The sequence below is a fragment of the Stigmatopora nigra genome, chromosome 6, assembly GCF_051989575.1.
Source record: "Stigmatopora nigra isolate UIUO_SnigA chromosome 6, RoL_Snig_1.1, whole genome shotgun sequence".
NCBI classification, from domain to species: domain Eukaryota; kingdom Metazoa; phylum Chordata; class Actinopteri; order Syngnathiformes; family Syngnathidae; genus Stigmatopora; species Stigmatopora nigra.
Genome location: NC_135513.1, coordinates 11,061,558 through 11,083,465, shown reverse-complemented (window position 1 = coordinate 11,083,465; position 21,908 = coordinate 11,061,558). Strand labels below are relative to the sequence as shown.

General features: G+C 39.9%; 2 protein-coding genes across 3 annotated transcripts; one reads left to right on the top strand and one right to left on the bottom strand.

Annotated features, from left to right (window-relative positions):
- The first annotated feature begins 15,821 nt into the window (after window positions 1-15,821).
- LOC144198646 (transcription factor JunB-like) lies at window positions 15,822-17,592 on the top strand. 2 transcript variants are annotated; one of them, XM_077719772.1, is made up of 2 exons: window positions 15,827-16,066; window positions 16,287-17,592. In XM_077719772.1, the coding sequence occupies exon 2, from the start codon at window positions 16,325-16,327 to the stop codon at window positions 17,276-17,278; it is 954 nt and encodes a 317-aa protein (XP_077575898.1). In that variant the 5' UTR covers window positions 15,827-16,066; window positions 16,287-16,324; the 3' UTR covers window positions 17,279-17,592. The 2 variants fall into 2 exon arrangements, with proteins under 2 accessions (XP_077575897.1, XP_077575898.1); XM_077719771.1 differs by having other exon boundaries at window positions 15,822-17,592.
- Window positions 17,593-18,876: 1,284 nt separating this feature from the next.
- On the bottom strand, window positions 18,877-21,325 carry prdx2 (peroxiredoxin 2). The gene is made up of 6 exons (XM_077719519.1): window positions 21,191-21,325; window positions 20,298-20,424; window positions 20,067-20,220; window positions 19,630-19,752; window positions 19,333-19,463; window positions 18,877-19,213 (listed from the first exon to the last, which is right to left on the bottom strand). The coding sequence occupies exons 2-6, from the start codon at window positions 20,398-20,400 to the stop codon at window positions 19,131-19,133; spliced, it is 594 nt and encodes a 197-aa protein (XP_077575645.1). The 5' UTR covers window positions 20,401-20,424; window positions 21,191-21,325; the 3' UTR covers window positions 18,877-19,130.
- Window positions 21,326-21,908: the final 583 nt, after the last annotated feature.

Genomic DNA, 21,908 nt, shown 5'->3' with positions numbered 1-21,908 from the left:
TACTAGTTGACTTAAGAGAGTAAGATAAGAGCATATGAGAATCCCAGGACTTCTGGCCAATGGCAGTTGCTTGTCAAGATTTCTCAATTTCCTCTCTTCTCCAAAGCATTTCTAGCAAAGTCGACCCATTCCAGTCTTTGAACTGATTTCAGTGTTTTTTGTCTTTCCCATTAAGTGTGAAAAACACAAACGTGGAGGAGTATTTCAGAGAATGGGGTGTGTCTATGTGTTTCCCCAGAAACTCGAGCACTAAAGTCAACTGAATCTCATTGGAGGTTCAATCCAAACATGTGGCACTGAGTCTTCATTGGCATAAAGCTGTTTTATGTTTTAAACATGTCATATTTTCCATGCGTGTCTCCAAGATGCAGTAGTTGTTGTTATGCTTGAGACATGAAAAAAGTACAGATTTAAGAGAGATACTTATAAAACTCTCTATGAAATGAGAGTCCAAAATGGGCAGACAAAGTCACTGCTTATGAAATAACAGGATCCAACACGTTTTTGGGTTTTTTATCGGGTAAACAAACGTGACATGTCAAGTCCGAGTTAATGACGGGACACTGATTCCAAGCCTAGTTCTTTCAGGTGTATTTATCCGGGTGTGTTTGCACGGCTCTGTGTGTGCGTGTGCGTGTGTGTTTAGGCCACACCTTGTCTTACACAAGTTTAGAAGAAGTTCTCTCTGTGTGCAAGGACCTGTCAGTCTGGTTCTTTGTGTGTCTGTTACCGTCTGGTCGTCCGTCACTCTCTGTGAAATACATACTACTTACTGCTCCTTTAACAATGCCGCTTTATCGGTACACAAGTAAATGAGTCATGAGATTAAGTGGTCTGTCTGAAGGTCAAATTATCAAACAAGACTGCAACTGAATGGTTGTGGACTTAACCGTTGGGTAAATTCAGAACTGAAAATGTTTTTTTATCTGCTCTTTTACATTTGAAATCATCCACATACAAAATAATTCATCATGGAGGTTGTATATCAATTTCCTTGTATTGAGACTAAATATAATAAATCAAAAACAACAGCAAGGAGAAAATATGGCTTTTTTAAAACTATAATGACCAAAAATAAATCTTAAATGCATAAATTGGACTTGACATCATTAAAAAATTCCAAAATAATGAACAAAGTATGATTATGTGCTCTCTCCTGTACTATATTTTTTTCATATTTTCCTAAAATAACCTTGTTTGAATGATTTAGTTTATGTGTATGTTACACTGATAATCTAAATTTTTTTTTTTTGATTAACGGGCGGGAGGGCTCCAGGTCTCACTTGCTTTATCATATTTCTTTTTGACAAGAATACTAACAATAATCACTACTTCTTACTTATTTGTTTCTCAGGGCTGATTAATATGAATTAATTGTGGATTGATTTGAGGCTTCCGGTTCTAGTACAGTTTTGTAAATACTAAATATATCATAACCATGACTATGTCACAGAAAAAGCTAATTTTCAAGAACTTTAACACTCAAATAGCCTAAAAATACAGGAATGGAGCAGCAACATTATTTCCTATGAATTGTAAATAATATGTTTACTCTCATAGCGTCTTTGCTCATATTATGCCAAGCCACTTGTGCATTAAGTGTAAAGACTCAAGTCCTTCATCTCATAACGAGCAGATGCCAACTCCTAATTATATAATTATGTACCAAGCTATATTTAAAGAAGCAAATCTCTACTCATTTTTTACATGTAATTACCCACCACTCATGGATTAATGGAGCTTTATTTTTTGGCATTGCAAAACTGTGGGTGGAGGTAAAGAAGTCTTTGAAAATTTCACTGCAGGCTTTTTCATATACAAGTAGATAAGACCAATATCTTCAGTGATTTTTATATTTATTTAAAGTATTTTTAAGCGGTAAATGGCACTCTGTGTACTTTATTGGGACATCTACAAGAGTTAGTAGCATTAATGAAATGAAGGTTGAAATACAAAGAAAGCAATTCACCAAACCAAGTCAAGTTAATGTGGAAATCTGGCCAAGGAAAGAATAATTTCAGGCCAATTGTACACCAATTAATCCAAAATTACCTTCTGAATAAATAGCTGTCTTGAAATGGGTGTTGTTAAGAAGCCTGATTGGACTATTTGCGTGTGTTTGTGTGGCGCCCCGGCAGCAAAACATGTTTGTTCCAGTTTGCAAAAACGTGCTGACAACTTGGACACACAGCAAGTTATTATCCAACCTGGGCATGTAATTTGCACTGAGGCCAAGGTGGAACACATTTTAAATATAGGAGGGACCCATGGCACTCTTAATGTCGGCTTTTGAAATTGCCTCTCACTTCAATCATGAGGTAGAAATAAAGCAATCCTTTTGACATTTGGCCACTTAAATGGAAAATAAATTACTGTTCATATACACAACGTACATCATGTTTGGATATGAGATGAAACATTTTAAATAAACTGTACACTGTGGAGAAAAATACTCAATTCATTGACGTAAAAACGCTAAAAAATATATATATATACCTATTATTTTTTCATTTTTTATGAAAAACGCAGTAAACTGGAAATACTGTCAAAAATATTCCCCCATTTTTCGCAGTGTTTACAGGTTTTGTATCTTATAGTAAAGGCTGCAAAACCCAAAAAACACTCAAAAAATGTTTTTTATTTAACACGAAGAAGGGGGTCATAGTTAAATGAATATTTTTGAACCATACTATTTGATCCAAGCAAAAATACATTTTTTTATTACAATTACAAGACATAATGTTGGTCTTATTAGTGTTTTGGGGCATCCTAAATAGTCATACAATACAAAAAAGATGAACTGCTGAGCATTATACTAACAGACATTTCGATTGTGGTAAGCTGTCGTCTTTTGGAAAAATAAAATGCAGTCCATCACTGCACATGTGTACGAGTGAGCGGAAGGGTGCTGGAGGCTTGACTAGTTAAGAGCTGACTCCTGGCCATAACCTCTCGTCCCATTATTCCGACGTTTTTGCCTGTTTCCATGTCACTGGGGGGGCTCCCTGATGGAGGGTGACAGTAACGTCTGTCCCGCGTCCCCCGGCCCGTGGCCCCGCCTCCCCCGCCTCCCTTGCCGCCCCCGTCGTGTCTCCTCCACTCTGCCCTCTTCGCTCTTGCCCATTCAGCAGTGACCTTGGTGACCTTGCTTTGGAGGTTGCCAGCTTGCCTCTGAGCTTCAAGGGGGGGCAAAATGTGCGGACGGCTGTCAAAAGCACATCTGGGATGAGATCGGGCACCCATCCGTGCCTGATTAATCTTTGGTGGTGGGTGCTTCTTCTTCTTCTGAATACTGCATTGCAAACAATACTGTTGTACTAAGAATCAGTTCCTTTTTGTCATATGAGTTAGCCATTGAATTAATGTATATTTAGGGATATCGGCAAATATATTGTCTAAAGAATGTTGATATGGTTGAGGTGTTGGTGGATTTGTGTTTTTGCTGCTTGGCTGTCTTTTTTTATTGCATTTGGTATTTAGTTTTTTACCTAGGTCTACAATATCTCACCCAAATTTCCCAATACAGGATGAAATAAAGTTCTAACCTAACCTAACCTAATCAACTGATAGGGATTGATGGAGATGCAAAAATGTGATCAATATCGTATTTGTTCTTTGGTTAAATAGAGTGTTTTCAGCAACAAAGTTGATAAAAATATCCCAATTTTTATTGCATTAGGTGATTGTGGTAAATGCGTAAGTAATAGTAATATTGGAACACTGTCCAAAGACTCAATATAGTATAATTTTAGATCCCAAGGACATTGGGAGTTTCCCTTTTCTAAAGCAGAACATCACAGCATGGGTGGACTTGTTGAATATCCATTGTTGAAGTCTGCCTTGTTGTAATTATGCGACAACAATGACACAATTGACTCATTTGCTGCCACTGACATTTCAACCGGGAGGGGCCGAAAGATCACTGCCAATCCACTCCCAGACAAAATGGGTTAGACGTCTATTGCCGTCAGCAGCACTGAAACAAAATCATTCAAAGGGGTGATTGAGCTGACTTGTCTGTCCGCCAAATCTCAATGCCGTAAAAGTGAAAACCTGAAAATCTCAATTGGAATGAGTCACCGAGCCATCGTCTCCCATGGCGACACTTAAACAGGTTACCGTAATTAGCCACCACTAATTCTTTTGTCAATTGAGGCATGTCACATGACGCAAATGGCACTCCTTCCTACTTCCTGTTGCACAATTCCACAAATTGTCCAAAGCACTAACTTGTCACACTTGTCGGAAAGTGGAAATGAGTCCAATAGAGCGCATGACTTGGATAGGTAATGATAAAGTTTATAAAGTAGCCGATGACAGAGGAGAAAGTGGAGGATGTCATGTTTTGGCTAGGGCCAGCATTATTCACGCTGTCAGTAGAGACGTGGCTGTAGTCACGAGAGTGTAAGTAATGGTGTGTGTCACGTAAATCAGCGGCGTTGATGACCTCATTTTACTGCAAAACTCCCAACGCCCACACGCTTTAAGGAGCTCCAGCTGCACGTGGCAGAACACTCAAACAGAAACATGCTTCGTGTCAACTCACAATAAAGCAATAAAACAATCAACAGCTTGTCTCTATGACATGAAGACTGTCATTAAATTCATTTTTTTTAAAAGGTAGTACAGGTAATAAATGCATGGCAGCACTAGATCTAAATCAGGTTTCAGTAAATCAAATATTAATGTGGTATTTTCTTCTTATCGGAGTTTGGCATGGTTGTTGAGGTTAAAAGAGAATTATTTCAAACGCCCCCCCAATACACACATAGAAAAATGCAAACCATGCCAATGCAATAGGCGGGGGTGCTAATCACTCATCTAAAATGTGGCACAAATGCCAAAGGAGACAGGAAGTTGAACCGTTGCCACCAACCCCAAAAATTAGCGGTTAAAACCAGTAAAGAGGCCAAGCAACATTTTTTGACTGATACCTGTGAATTCATTTCTGATGTCACAGATCTATTCATGCAATTATACTCCATATTTGGGAATGTAGTATGTATGGTAGAGAGCGGCATAACTGTGGTTGATGAATTTAAGCTGACAAAAAGTACTTTTTTCAACACTTTTAAGTGGTTTTTGTGTTACATTTGGTAAAATTATTGAGTGAGAACTTAACATTCTGTGACAGATATCATTGCAATGCCACCTACATAATACATTTTCCATTGGTATTAAGGCGTCACAGACAATAAAAGCTTCAATGCTAAATGGTGTAATTGTTGTATGGTTTATAGACCAGAGAAAATGAAAGATGGATGTGATTGAAAATGTACTTATCTGTGTCAAAAGGCAGTTCTACAGTACTTCACTCCTGGTTAGAACCAATCAGACCTACGTAATGACATTCTAACAATGTAAAATAAAGGTGAATCATTGCTGTCCCTGCAGTCTTAGTATTATTAAAAAAGAAAAAAAACTTTAAATGTTTTAAGGTGATTTGGAAAAGTTTCTTTTAAATACATAAAATATGTTATAAGTTAAGTGTTGAAAACATGAGCACAAGCATTTTAGCAATGAAAAACAACAAAAGGTACAACATAGCGACGTACTAAAAAATTAAGAGACAAAAAAAAAATACTTCATTAGGAGCCATGCAAGTGAAGAAATGTTGTATTTGGAAAAATATCCATGCACATATATGATGGCCCGGTGGGTTAGTGGTTATTGTGTTGGTCCACAGTTCTGAGATCAAGGGTTCAATCCCCAGTTCAGACCTTCCTTTGTGGATATTGAATGTTCTTATTGTGCTTTTGTGGATTTTTAATCTTTAAAGGTCAAACATTGGTTACTAGACTACTTGAGTCTGGCTCACACATGCGGAACTCATCTCTTTTCCCAAAGCCAGCGTTTCTATGTTCTCGTCAGCTTTTGGTGGCTGGAAATATGACATCACCACTCTTCTTCCCCCTCAAAGTGAGACTTCTGACCACCGTGAGTTATTGTGGAGTGCGTGTCAATTCTTGATCAAACTGAAATATTTACCACTTCCCTCAAAAATGTCAACAGTTCAACAGAAGCATTATTTATGACCGTGTCCGAAGAGCACAGTGCATGCTGTGTTCGTCTGCTGTTGTCTAGCGTTCATGCAGGTGTTGAGGCTGGCATGGGCCACACCTGGCTGGAACCGCAGACAACAGCACAGCAATAAACTCTCTTGAAGCCTCTACAAGACAGATTGAGACAGATGAGTGTACATCCCACACCCACACACAAACCCTCGCACATCAGATAAGCATTTCTGCCAATGTCCACACACAGACCAAAAAAAAAGAAAGACAGATGTATGTGTCTGTCCTCCAAAACTGTTGCACACTGAAAATCATGAGCTGTTTTCTTCCGTGGCTTCAAACTCGAGCACTTTTCAGATGCATTCCTGCTCCCAGCAGCTATTAGACACATGTCCCTCTTTTCAATTGGCAAGAGGACAATGATGATTTCATTGGAGAAATATCTTTCCCATATTCCAGCAAGGCAGCGGGACAGGTTCACTCTTCCAATGGTTTGCCCCAAGGCTAACGCAAGGCCAGGAAAAGGATGTCAATTTCCCAAACCAATCATTTTCTGTCTTTGCTCATCACAATTTCTTGTCTTGTCTTGCTGCTCAGAAACGTTGAGAGGTGATCTCATCGGTGCCTCGCGCCTCAGTTTGAGAACAACATTGTATATGGACGGACCAAAATAGGTTCTGCAGCCTGGAAAAAAAACAGGTTGGAAAAGAGAAATACGGCAAGAGTTTCCAAGGAAGCCAGTCTGGACTCAAGTGGACGGTTTTAGACAAATTAACGACTGTGGCCGTACTGACCCTTCTACCTTATGGGATTGTTAACCTATTCACTGCCATTGACGGGATTACAATTGCAGTCAATGGCAACCAATGAGTTAATAACAGATAGCTTATTAACATGGTGTTGTCATCGGAGCAAAACTGGGACAAATAAATATATATATCTACATATATTATACATAGTATAAAATAAATAAATACATATAATATAAAAAAATCAAAACATAATTAATTCAAATGACTGTATTTCCTGAAAATAAAGACAAATTCCACGAAAAGTGGCTCATATGTAATTGGCACAGGGAATTTTATTTATTTTGTTTTATAATGTTTCATATATATGATCCCAACTGTCATTCACAGGGACATACGTCCAATCCAGTTTGACTGGGAGCGATTGGGTGAACCATCAAACTAGATTGAATGTCTATCAATGCCAGTCAAACATGATGCCTTAATTTAAAATTTAAATAGTTGGAGGCCTGTTCCCATCAAAAGGTGTATTTTTTTAATATCAATTCACCTCTTCTAGTAAGAAACACAACACACACTCTGTATAAGTTAAGTATATTGGTAAGATTTGGTCTAGTCCAAATTGAAGTTTCATATTTACATGTGCAACTTGTCCTTTCAAACCTTTCATTTTCATTCAATTCATTTAGTCTGGCAGTCCTGAAGAGAAACGTCTGAAAACCAAAGTTCACGCAAACACAAACATCAAGCCGCCATCTGACCTTGCACTGCTCCACCTAAGAAGAGGTGGAGAAGCAGGAGGAGGAGGTGGAGGAGGAGGAGAAGGGGGGGAATTCTGAAGAAGAAAAAAAACAAACTGAAGAATTGGAAAGACATTCCATTTCCCGTAAAACTTAGAGAAAAAGCAATGAGTCACCGGGGCAGTTTGAACTGGGCTCTTTTGAGTCGCAGACGCGCTCTGTCTTTGAAGGACACCACACAGTGATTTTTTTCATCTTTTAGTCCATTGGCTCAATGTTGTCCTTCTTTTCTTGTCCTCCCCCATAAAACGTCTATCAACTTGACGGGGTCTAAATAACCCGTGACCCTTCAAACGACAATTCGTGAATAAATAAGTTGCCATTCCTATTTGAAAGTGACAAACTAACGACTCTCGTCCGAGAATGGCACGTACTGCGTGTAGTCAAAGTATTTCGCAATAGACATCCCGTAAACACTCAAATTGTGAAACACTATGGAATAATACTCTCCGGTCTGTCTCTTTGCTCCCCAACCCAGACAGCCGTTTAAAAACATGCGAACCCAAGAAAATGATGCTGCTTTTCCGTCTAGATCCCAGGCAGGGTCTTGAGTCACAGACGAGCTCCAAATTGCTTTCATGGGTGACAACTTAATGGACTAGACTGAAGGAGCAAAGTCCATCATTTGTGCTCCCGTCCAGACGTGACATTAACACCCCGTTTCGATGGCCCTCGCTGGAAAACAGGTGGTCGATTTAGGAACCATCGCATAGTGGAGGTGTTCACATGGTCAAGAGTTTTTGTTGACATCAAATTACCTTTTTATTCAGTGGCGGGGGCGATAGATATCAACGCCCCCCTTGAATTTATGAATCTGAGGATATAATTAATTTGAAGTCAGTTGAGCTATGAATTGAATGTAAACGGTACTAATAGAAGGAAAAATACCAATTCTGGTTTATAGATATTCATGAGTTACATGACAATTTCCATCAAATTATAAATTCTTTGGCTATTTACAGTATGAATATTATGTAATATATAGATTTTATTTTATCTGATGCGCGCCCGGACGTTTGGTCGCCAGTCTTTTGGTCTCCGGTCTTTTGGTCGCTAGTCTTTTGGTCCCTTGTGATCCCTTTTGGTCGCCATTCAAATGTACTTAGATATCAAACATACTTAGATATTAAACTCTCTTTCTTAGATATTAAACTCTCTCTCTCATGAATATAATTTTGAGAGCTGGTTTCAACAGTAAACTCTGTCACCATTTGACCAGCGACCAAAAGGCACCAATATGGACCAAAAGGGACGAAAAGACCAGCGACCAAACGTCCAAGCACCCGTCTGATGATATCAAATAATGATGTAGGGAATAAATGTAGGAAGCACTTCCTCAAAAGTTCATATGGCTCACAAAAAAAGTTTTCTACATAAACATGTTCAAGTAAATTAATTTTCATTGCCCCAATGTGTTCTGGAGGCATAACAATGACTCAGGTTGAGTCACTCAAAACGCACGCATGCATGCAAACACACGCTCACATACAAACTCTTTCTCTCTTGCTCACACACCCGCACACATACACACACACACACACACACTTGCAAGAAAGGCAAAAATAATATTGGTTGTAGCACCCACTTGCTATATTAAAGCAACAGTTAAACGACAGTTTACGTCAAAATTGAAGGAATGTTATGAATGGGGATGGAGCACCCCAAAGCAGGCGAGGGTGCGAGTCTGGTTCCTTCAAATCTTTATCTTTATTTTTACTTTATCTTTACAAAATCAAACAATTTTTTTACATAAACACAATGCACAGACATGTTCTTATTTACCGTTGTTCATAACTTGAATGTTCATAAGTAGGGGAGCGTCTGTACAATATAAAATTCAACACCATCATTGAAATAAATGCCGCTTTATACTTTACAGGGATAATTACAGTTGGCAAAATTGTTGAATAATTTATGGCTTAATTATGAATCTAAAGGCTTGTCTATTTGAAGTACACTTCCAAAACAATATAAATATATTTGGATGGTAGTGAGTAAAAAAAAGACATACATTTGGCTGTGTTCAACTAATTAATTGATTCAATCTGTTTGAACTAAAGATACAGTAAGTCTACACACATAAAATACCATGGCAAAATTAAGATATATTTTCAAAAATATTTTATTTCTGCAAACATAATAATATGGTATATGAGCATTGTCGGTTTTCTAGGAGAGATTTTTGCAGTTTTTTAAATTCACCCCCCAAAGGCCCCCCACGTGTAACCATTCATCAGCGACAAAATGATGTCATGGCTCCCTCTTGGTTTTTTTACTGCCTGTGGAAATAACCACTTCATAGCTGATGCAAAGTTTAGCAATGGTTGAAGACATTATGGCAGCACGTGCACTTTTATTTAGAGATTATCTAATATCTGATAATAACTCCTATTTTGCACATAAGTACAATAAAAAATGGATGAAAAGAGGACAGATGGGCGTATGTTGTACCAGAACGGGGTGATGGCAAATGGGGGGCGGGGGGTTGTTGGCACACTATCTGCGAACAAATATATGCATCTGCGTCACAAAAAATGTATTTCTAGATTGACAAATGTTTCGTTTCCACACATTTTGACGAGCTGCTTCAGTGGGTGTGAGTTTATGATCTCCCCAATTTGAAAGCTTTTAATGATCCTGACAAACTTGCCATAGTAGAATGTATTTTATTGTGAATATGGCTTTTTCTTTACTTCATTCATTACCTTATTTGGTCATTCAATTTCTTGTGCTTGTCACCTTTGTAAAAGAAAAATGTTGCCTAATTTTGTTACTTTTTATTATTGTTCTTTCACTTCCAAATGAGCTCAATTTTAGGCCTCATACCACCAAACACACACACCCGCACACACATGCAATTAATGCTTTACACTTACTATTGGCAGAAGGAAATTGGTCATTTCCCGTAGTGTGTACTACAGGATGTGAGGTTAGTGACTAGCTTTGTCTCAATGTATCATGAATGAAAGAAAGCAGGCTGTCTTTTCTCATGCACTACAATCACAGTTTTTATTACCATCATGCAAATGTGACGCTTCACTCCTACACGTGCTGAATTATTATTTTATTCATTCTTAAATGAATGTCAGTTCAAAGATGCTTTCAACAAATATGTCATTCAACCAAACCCTGGAAATAAGCCCCTAGTATCTTCCTATTTCCCCCTCCTGCCACTTGCGGCCAACAACGAGGTGCTTTAAAGTGGACACAACAGTGCGGAGGCCCGGACCTCTCGGTGGTGGTTGAGTCAGACGCCCTCTGCTTTTCGTGCTTCTGTTCTTCTCATCCTAATGTGTACGCACACTCGTGGCTGACAACGAGGCACTCTGGAGCTGCCACGCTATCCAAAGGGAAGGGCGAGCTAAGTGCACTCCAAAATTGCACTGATGTGAGCACACTTTTTTTTTATGTAGCCAGGGAAGGGCAACTCATCTGGGTATAAATATGTCACCCTAATAGTTTATTGGTACAGTATATCTTGATCTGAAATCACTTTACAGGGTCTTTAAATCCATAGACATCCTCCATGTTTTATTTTTATTCATTTTTTGTACATAAAAGCATTTTCAAATGTTTCTTATCATAGAATCCAAGTTATAGAAATTCATGCACAAAAAAGGATTTGTACACAAGTAATTGAATTCAATTGATTGCTTTTATTGTCATTAAACAAGTACAATGAGATTTAAAGCTTTATAAAAGCATTGTTTTGCTGGCTTTCCGACATTTTTTTCAGCATTTTCAGCATTTTATGTTTTTTTTAGCTATAGTTATCAAAAAAAATGTTACTAAAATTTATCTATTTATCCTATCGGTTTACTATTATTACTTTAATGACACAAAAAAATCCCTCCCAAAAATGTGACTTTGTGAAAGTAACATGACTAAAAGTGAAATTTGATTTCCATCCCCCATTACTGAACTTCTCTTGCTAGATTCAAACTGTAGAAAAATGCTCGCACCTTCAGTTCCCAGCTATTTAAAATTTCCTGTTCAGACATGCATTGAGACAGTAATGAGCTCCGTAATGACAACTCCACCTTCACCCTACTTACAACAAGTACACCTAATAACATTGCAAAGGTTATCAATAAAAATGTTAAACTCAAAATTCCCACAAAGTGGGATTAAAATGCATTTTGGGGGGATCAAATGACTCAAATCGGGGGCTTGTCTTCATATTTGTTATGACTGAAAGGCTCTTAGCATATTGATACTGATTTGAATGTTTTATATTTGCATTCCACTTATGAAAGAAAGGTTTAATAGGTTTTATAGTATTTCTGATAACAAATTGATACACACGCTTTTAGGGTGTACTGCTGTATATGAATTTAGGGTTAGTTAGTAATGTGAATAAACTGCGGGAACACGCTTGAGATTGGTTATCTTGTGAAACTGCCTATTTGCCTTAGGCTATTTCTATTGTACTGGTAATCACCTGCTGGGAAATGATGCTGGCACGTTTTATATCAAATTTTACAGCTTCACATGATCCAGTCAGAGAAGGATTAATTGTCTATTTGCCACTGGGATGAATCTAAATTTCAATTCATTAATCTAAAAGAAAATAGCGCTTGAGTGTCGCTATTAGAGGTGACTTCATATTTTGAATGGGGTTGTAGTTGCATTAGGAATATGATATTATTACTCTAGTATTTTTACCCAAAACATTTTTTGAACACACAAAGTCATTTGTACTGCGCAATAAGATGCTCCGTAACTGGTTAAGTGGAGATTTTGTCCTGGCCTGAGCTCAAGTTGGAGCGGTCTGCTGACCTTTGGTGGCTGACATCTGCCCCAACGGTGACTGCCGCTTATAGGGGAAACGAAAATGCGCTATATTGAAGTCCTACCCTCCCTGGACTTACATTCACTTCTCTAATTTTCTGACAAAGAGGAACTTCTTGGCAACACTACAAGTCCATAGCGCGTCTCACCCGAAACCAACTCATGTCTTCTTAATAACCGAGCTGAAAGCAGTATTGTACATTCCATCACGTGCCAACTTTATGTTTTATAAAATATAACATATGACATTTCTCATTCATCCATTTTCTGTACGGCTCATCCACACAATGATGTGGGGGGTGCTGGAGCATATCCCATCCAGCTAACTCTGGGCACCAGACAGGGGACACCCTGAATTGGCGGCCAGCCAATCACAGCGCAAAGGGAGACAGGCAACCAATCATAGCTAAGGGCAATTTAGAATGTTTAATCAGCCAACCATGCATGTTTTTGGTGAACTACACACCATCGGGCGGCTTCATTTTCACCATTTCACTGCTCTCCCCGTCGTTATCCTTTTTTTGCCGATTGGCGCAACGACAGCCCGTTTAAACATCCGTGTGGATGGATGGGAAGTTGGAAAGACAGCTCCATATGCGATGTGTCAGCCCGAAGGAAGAGCTGGATCTGACTGCCTTTTCCCCGCCACGCTCGTTTGGCCCCGGCATTCAGGCCGTCTTGCGCTAAAGGTCTCCCATGGCTACGAGGCTCCTTGGCGCTATCTGCGAGCTACGGAACGCAAAGACGCTGATTAAACGGGCCTTCATTAAAGCGATTACGTGCACAAGAAGGCTCAATTTCCCACAGGCAGCCAAATAACGGCGATGGGGGGTGGGGGTGAATGTTTTTTTGGAGAGGGGGTGAGGGGGCGGGATGGTGCGTGTTGATGGGAGGAAGGGAAGAACCACAATGCCTAAAATCAAAGAAGTCGGGTCTACTTGAAGGAGTGACTAAGAGTGTGACTTCATACACTCGCCGTGTGTTGGACTGATTTGTTCTCACCTCGCGGGGACAGCCGGCTTGTTGCCGTGGCGATTGGCCGTACCTGACTCACCACACCTACAGGCCGCTTCCAGGTCAGCAAGCTTCCAGGATGGAAGACCTTGCCCAAGACTCTGAGAAATGTTACTTCTGCTTCATTTCATCAAGTCGCTGCTGCATAAGTAGTGGGGGTTGTTTGTGGGGAAGGAAAGTCACAATGTTGTCCTTTACTGACAAAAACTTTTGTTTTTCAACTCATTTATTTTGCATAACACTAATCCTCACAAGAGTTGCCGAAAACGTATAATGCTTTAGAATTTTTTAAGGAAAATTATGTTAAAAGTATTTTTGCATGTGACTACCATGATTGTGTAATCGCCTTGCAAATTTACAGAAGTTTGTCCAACTTACCCTGATAAAAAAAGGTGGGTAAAAAAAATATCAGACAAAATGTCATGACAGCTGCTTCTAAATAGCCATTGAAGATTAGAAAATGCTTCCATATGCTCATTGGTGGTCATATTTGTTTTGTTTTGTTTTGTTTTTGTTTTGTTTCCTCATCTGTTCGATTTCCTCGTAGGTGTCACCATGAATCACCGTAGTCCTCAACGGCAGCGACAAAATTGAATGTATGAGTTAAGCTCCGGCATATTTCTGCACACAAATAACACCCATGTGTGAGGGGAAAGAATTGCCTGGGTGAATGGGGAATTGAAAAATAATCAAATAATAGCAATTATTATCATTTAAATGAGGTTGGACTCCCCAAAAAACACTAAGAATTTTCTTTTTAATAGCAATTTGGCTCTGGTGGGCAAGTAGTTAATGCTTGGGTCTCCCAGTTCTGGGGTTGAGGGTCCGGTTAGTTCTCATTGTTTGCAGTTTACATGTTATTGTTTGAAAATGTGTCTTTCAAAATACAAAATAGAACTTCTCGTGCCACTGATGTCAGTTAAATACGGGCCCTATTAAAGAAAGCACAATTCATGCATAAAAAGGTTCAAATAAATATCCATAATACATATAGTAATAGTTTAAAATACTGAATTTTGACCACATATAGTGGTACTGGAATATTTCCTGACCGCTTGCTGTTAAAAACTAGAATGAACAAACAAGGCTGTGTCATGCGGGAACGTGCACGGGCACATCTACGGCTGCATGGATATGATTCAGAAGCCATCATCAAGCAGGTGTTCATCTCAGGTGACGTGTCCGCTGTCCTCTTTAACATAACTTGGAGATTTGTTTACAACCATTTCAGTCCAAATATCACTGTCAGATTCTACTATAGTACATTTCGGCCTCAATTTTCTGTCCCCTACTTAAACAGTCCTTGGTGTAATCCCCCATTTACTTTTTTACTAAAGTGTTCGCACATTAAAAAAAATTCACACGATTAAAGTAAAAGTAAAAGGAATGAACAGCAACACACATCATGGAAACAGATGCACTTTGTACATTGCAAAAATTCACCCACGTCTTGAGAACACATAACGTACAGTCATCCTGTTGAAAGGAAAGCTAGTAAAAGCTTATCTTAGCCTTATCTTACAATCAGCAATTTGCAAAATGAAAGCTTATTTTTGGCTCCTTCCACACCCCATGATAAAGTTTTGGTAGAACTTGTTTTGTAGTAACTGGCAAAAAAAGAGATCCTGCCTTGGAAGTAATAGTAGTGGAGGTAATAGTAGTAGTTTCTATTTCTATTCTTATTCATTGTAATACAATATATTTTGAAATTAAGACAATAATAATAAAAACTTATTTTTTTAAAATAAAATGTTATACTACAATTGGCTGCAATCAATTCAAGGTGTCCCCCACCTGGTGCCAATCGTTAGCTGGGATAAGCTCCAGCACCCCGAGCGACCCTTTTGAGGATAGGCGGTTCAGAGAAATGAATGAATACAATACTAATACTAATTATTACTTAACTTGTTTAATGACTAAAAATAATCAATTGCCATTTCAAGGGATTATAAATCCTAATTTAAAGAAAAAATAAAGAGTCCCTTAGACAGACTACAAAGGTCAAATAGCTGTCCACTATAGTGACCAGTCCCTGAAAGAGTCCATCATGACCACATTTTTGGGTAAAGATTTAATAAATCAAAATCAAACTCAGATTATATTGTCACCAACATCCAGAACGGTAAATCATTTTTTTTTTATAGTAGTCACACCCCCCTCACCTCATGCGTCTTTTACGTGCCGGCCGAAGGGAGGACAGCATTCCCTCCCACGTCCCACCTGGAATCCAGCCAGAATGGGATCGGCTTCCCGTTTGCGTCGGGGAGGAAACGGCGCACCGGGATACCCAAATATGGACTTCACTAGATCATTCAGGCTCCGTGACTCGATGAAGCCAGGCCCCTTTGAAATGTCTTCGGATCCGTCTCAGTGAAATTCCAATAGTCGCATTTATCATTTTTAACATTTCCATCGCCTTGTTTACAGTGGTAGTTACCGGCAACGTGCGTCACGACGCAGAGCAGACTTTCTGGGGGCGGGACTAGTAGGAAACGCGGACCAATCAGAGCGTCGTTCGCTCTTTTCTGGCATCCCGAACAGATAAATAGGGGCAACCTGGCCGGCCCGCTGTCATAAAATTACGAAAACGAGCGAGGCGATCAGACAGGTGTATATAAAAAAAAAAGGCTCAGCAACACACGAGTGGATTGAAAACATCTGATTTAGTCACTGGACTACGCTTTGATTCCATCTAAAGGTACAAATCGACGACTTGGTATAGTAAAGTTCAACTATTTTGGAAGTTTTGCTGTTTTTGAAATAGCACAACACTACCGGAAATTACTGAAGATTGCTTTGGGACACCTTGACGAACTCTTGTAGCCTGTTTACCTGTGTGATTATAAAAACGAAAATGTCGACAATAATGGAAGCGCCTTTTTATGACGACTCGTTTCTCTCTGCTTATGGCCATCCAGGCGCAGCCCTGCCAGATTACAAGTTAGTAAAGCAGAACATGAACTTGAACTTTTCCGATCATTATCGGAGCTCCAACTTCAAGTGTCACCACCACCCACGCGCCGACTCCGAGTTGTATTCGACGGCCCCGGCGGACTCGGGCTCCGGTTCTGGCCCCGGCTCCGGCTCCCTCAAGCTCGCCTCTCCAGACTTGGAGCGACTCATCATCCAGAACAGCAACGGGCTGATCACTACCACCCCGACGCCGAGCCCCTACCTGTACAACCGCGGGATCACCGAGGAGCAAGAAGGTTTTGCTGAAGGTTTCGTCAAGGCGCTGGACGACTTGCACAAGATGAACCAAATGGCACCGCCTAACGTGTCCATTGGAAGCGGGGTTGTCGCATGCTCGGCGGCGCCCGGTTCGGTCTTCGGCTCGCCCATGCAGGAACCACTCGAGTACACCAACCTGGGCAGTTGCTCGACCAACGCCGGCCTGTCATCCGCCGTCACCTACCCATCTGCCACCATCAGCTACCTGCCTCACCACCCATACCACCCACATCACCCTCACCCGCACCCTCACCCTCATGCCCACTCCCAGGTCCCGGCTCACATCTCCCACCCTTTCCAGCACTCACTGGCCGCCACCGGTCTGCACGCTCCGCGCTTTGGCGGCCTCAAAGAGGAACCCCAGACCGTCCCCGACATGCAGAGCAGCGACAACAGCTCCCCGCCCATGTCCCCCATCGACCTGGAGAACCAGGAGCGAATCAAAGCGGAGCGCAAGCGGCTCAGAAACCGGCTGGCGGCGTCCAAGTGTCGGCGGCGCAAACTAGAGCGTATCGCCCGTTTGGAGGACAGAGTTAAGGTGCTGAAAACGGACAATGTCGGCCTGTCCAATACCGCGTCTCTCCTGCGGGAACAGGTGGAGCAACTGAAACAGAAAGTCATGACGCACGTGAGAAGCGGCTGTCAGCTCATGGTGTCTCCCAAAGTCAAAACCTATTGAGGATGACATTTGAGGAGGCCAAGTGGAGCTCTTGTAAAACACTGGACTAAGCGGGAACTGTACTGACAGAACGCCAAACTGGATTGTTGTGGCTCGATCACCGAAGAGGAACAAACGCCGAGGGCAACTTGGAACTCAACTTGTCCTGTTTACATTTGAATTTGAACATTTCTGATGAATTATGATGTAACTTATTTCCTTCATCGGGTTGAGCCTGATCTGTTTATTTTTGGGGGGAACTGTACAGTATATTTAACCCTATAAAGAGGGCATGTGACTATTTTTGGTAATTAAAAAGAAACTTGACCTATCAATTATTTTTGATGATTACATGTAATTTCAAGTGGTATTAACCTAGGGCATTTGACTATTTTGGGAGCTGCTGATATTGTCAATCAAAATGTTAAAATGTTAAAAATGTATATATGAATATATATACAACATACACAGCAGAGGCCCAATTCATTTAAACTGGCTTTAATTTCATGACACCCAATATATTTTGACTAGGAAAGTCTGGTAGCAAACTTTCACTGCCAATGGCAGCCCAATAGCTGTCTTAATGGTTAACTATATAAAAAGTAATACAATGTTAAGAAATTAAAATTAAAATAACAAATACATGCTGGTTATGGTCCCTAGTAACAGTGAAAAGTTCATATTTTGGGACATGGGAAATTCGTATATTGGACATGCCATTGACCGCAATAGATGTCAATTAATTTCACCAGGATCAGTTTTAAAAGCTCATCTCAGTGCAGTTGACAGCCCTCGATGTCCAATCTCTTCTAGCTGAAAGGTCCGGTAACAACAATTTTTGGCAAGGTTTCCAACTAAAAAATAAGTTAAAGCAGTGCCCTATAAAATGTTTTCAAAAATGTCACATTTGAGAAACACCGTTTTCTTTATGGTAATCTCAGAGTTGTGAAAATGTCACCTCCTCGGAATTTCCCGACAACACTAGCAATCATCTGCCCTGTCAGCAAACGCCGTTTCTCGACCTTGACAACCCACGGAGGCCATTTTTTTTCCCCATTGACGCACAAACAGAACTTTTTCTCACAAACGTCACGTCGTTGATAGGTTTCCGGAAACCTCCTCCGTCTATGTTGCTTCGAAGAAGCCCACAACAGCATAGACATGTTTGTCTGTAAGTGCAAGATGTTTGTCAATGAGCTATGGGAGTTCCCCCATTCTGCTTTCGGTTTCCCCAAACAAGCTGTTAAAACAGGGGAACCATTTGAGCAAAAAAGTTTTACATAAGCAGATTTGGAGATAAACTGGCTTTTGCAATTTACAAGAAATGTTGAAAGAGAACTAGGTCACAGTATGAACTGATTTATGAGAAGCTGTAGTTAATATTTTTCTTATCTTAGCTTCTGGAAAAGATAATGTAGTATTCTGAAGGTCAGAAAATATTCAGTGTTAACCACCTTCTTGAACAGAGTATATGAAAATATATTGTTAAATATTTCCTAACCTTCATGAACAGTTGAGGTATATAAAATAATATACTACATAGTAATGTTGGGGTAATGTTAGAGGAGAGTAGCACCCTCCAGTGGTAACAAGTGGTAAAACATTCAAACGACAAACACTTCTCATTCCTACTGCTTTAATGAATGGCAACATTAGGAAAATTCTCAATATTTTTTCTGAAAAACAAGGAAATTTAACATTTCAGTGCTTGAGACATGAAGGTCATCCCTCCAGTGGACATACAAAGAGAATCATCTAACTGGGAATAGGTTGGGCTTTGACTAAGTAGGAAGAAGTCATTTATGACAATTCTCCAGAAGCACTTTTCATCACAAGTGCTGCCATTCCAGGACTGGCGAGGTGACCATCACATCTACTGCTTGGAGAAGAATTCCTTACTCTTCTGAACATCAGGGATGATGGTGTCACCACCTGGTCTCCAGCCTGCAGGGCATACTGAGAGAGAGGAAGGACAAAGTGCTTGGTCACATATCAGGAATTGACACTAGTAAAAATGCAAAATGGCAAGAAGTGAAATGGTCAGTAATTGTGAGCAATGAAACTCATCAACTCACCTTCACCATGTTTGTCAGTGTGCTGGAATGCCTGGACCAGGCGCAGAGTCTCATCCACAGAGCGACCTACTGGCAAGTCGTTGATGGTGATCTGCCTCAAAATGCCTTTGCCGTCAATCACAAATAAACCCCTTGACAAACCAGACAGAATACAGAGGTCAACTATTATTTGTGTATGCATGACTGCTGTCCATTTCAGCCATCAATATAATCAAGATTGCTATCTTAAAAGTACAATAAAATGGATAAGCTGGCATTTCAGCAACAGTGTTTACATGTTTTTCTAAGCTCTCCCACCTGTATGAAATGCCATCATCCTCCTTGAGCACACCATAGTCTCTGGAAATGCTCTTTGTGAGGTCTGCCACCAGGGGGATGTTCATGTTACCCAAACCTCCTTCTTTCCTTGGTGTGTTGATCCTAGAGAGGGAGTGAAGAATAAAATAGCAAAAACTCAATTTCCTATTTAAAATTTTAAAAAAATGATGGAACAAAATAGAACAACTAGACCCATTTTAAAAGTTAAAGTGTCATAATTACACAACACTACGCCTTCCAGAACCTTCTACGGAAAAAATTAAAAGTTTGATAAGACAACCGTGGCTTCACAATGCATCAGTGGGAACTTATCTTACAAACACAGAGAAACGTACCGCCTGCAGATAACCTGAATCTGGCAGAATGGCGCTTCTTTACCCTAAATAAAAGTGTACTGATGAAAAATATTTCCTCACCAAGCCAAGTGACTGAAATGAGAGTCAACAGAGCAGGCGAGAACTTCGCAGCCGATTTTGCGGAACTCCTCCGCTCGGTCGCTGAAGGCCACGATCTCGGTGGGGCAGACGAATGTGAAGTCCAGAGGGTAGAAGAAAAATACCACATATTTTCCTGAATGGAACAGAAGGGCAAATTGTGTCAAAAGGGTGACAGAAACTATAATCCGGGTGTGCAAAGTGCAACAGTACCTTTGTAGTCAGACAGCTGAACGTCCTTGAACTGTCCATTGACTACAGCGGTGGCTTTAAAAGCTGGGGCAGGCTTGCCGATGCTAGCATTTCCAGAGGACATGATGGCAGTAGTGGTGCCAAATGACTGAAAATAAACACAAATGATGCTATGATGTCATTGACGACACTAGACGTCCAATTTTGCTGTCAAAATGTGTTGGACAGCTAAAACTGTAAATGGGGTTGAAAGATTGCATTTATAGGCCACATTTTGATAGAATTGGATGTATATTGTGGTAAATGAAATAATGTATGTGCAATTATACTCTAAATGCGTGGAGACTGACTTTTTAAAGACTTTTTTTTAAGTATTTAAGGGATCAGAGCACAACTTTTACGCTCAGTGAGCAAAACCGTGGAGTCACATGCAAGTCATGTTCGACCTGCAGGGAACAAAAGCCTATTAGCAAACCAAATGTCCTGATCTGGGCACTTTTAAGGGGAATGGCATACTTTTTATTCAAATACAAATTGCAAAAACTAAATATGCATTAATATTTGACTGAATTGAAATACTTTCACATGTATGATGTTTTGGGTCTTTTGTTGAACTTCAGATTCTTATACTATTGTAATACACAAAACTATAAGATCAATTTTAGGAACTGCTATGGTGGGACAAAGAGGTCGTGTGATCCGTGGTAGGGGACAAAGAAAAAGACATTAGCCCCCCCTATTCACACCCTGGAGGATAGTTAGTACCAAGAGACCCGCACTATATGCCTAGATCCGTGTTAGCAAAACCATTTTAGCTGGTTTTGGATTTTTTTTAAAGCCAGTTACTTCTGGACACGCACTGATCGCGTGTTGAAACAATGGTAAGGTTGAAAATTCGTCAAATTCTTTCTCACCTGTCTAAAAATGCAGAAAGAAGTTGTCAGCGATTCAACTGCTCACGATCGTCAGAGGAAGGATTCAAGTCAGAACCGAATGAGGTTGCGCGAATAAGTAGGCGGTGCCCCACAGTGGGTCGGAAGTGATACATTCCAACAAAATAAATTTAAATCTGCTTGTGGTTAGAATTGTTGGCATTTTGCGGAATCAGAGAATTTACAGACAAGTCAGTCTTCAGACTTCTTCTATATTAGATCAGATTGACTTGTTTTTACAGTGAAGAAGTCAGTATTTGTATTTTAAAACAAAATAGAATAACACATGACACGTTTACATATAATTCACAGCGCATTTTTACTCATGTTACTTCTATATTTTTCATTTTTTCTCTTTATCAATTTGGAAATGTGTGTTAATCAAACTCAGTATGCTCTCAATGTGTGATTAGTATTTATTGTTTTTCATTAGTCAATGGCCCAGCTCTTGCTTTGAAGGAAAGTCGTGACTACCTGTGCTAGTTCCGATTAGCAAAACTAGGGTTTACTATTGATGTTGACACTGGAGTTAGTCATTTATGGTTCAAAGGTAAAATGACTTATTTTCATCCAGTGATCGATAAGTTATACCTCGTGCAGTCTACGATCCAGATTTTCATTCTCATTCAATTTTATTGTTATGATTAATTTCAAGGGTCGTTCGCATGCACGTACTACAAAACAAAAATGAAAAGCAGTA

Coding starts and splice junctions, on each gene's coding strand:
- prdx2 (XM_077719519.1), bottom strand. CDS start 20,400: ATGTCCTCTGGAAATGCTAGCATCGGCAAGCCTGCCCCAGCTTTTAAA. Junction 20,221..20,297: donor TCAGCTGTCTGACTACAAAG/GTACTGTTGCAC, acceptor TGTTCCATTCAG/GAAAATATGTGGTATTTTTC. Junction 19,753..20,066: donor CATTTCAGTCACTTGGCTTG/GTGAGGAAATAT, acceptor CTCCCTCTCTAG/GATCAACACACCAAGGAAAG.
- LOC144198646 (XM_077719771.1), top strand. CDS start 16,223: ATGTCGACAATAATGGAAGCGCCTTTTTATGACGACTCGTTTCTCTCT.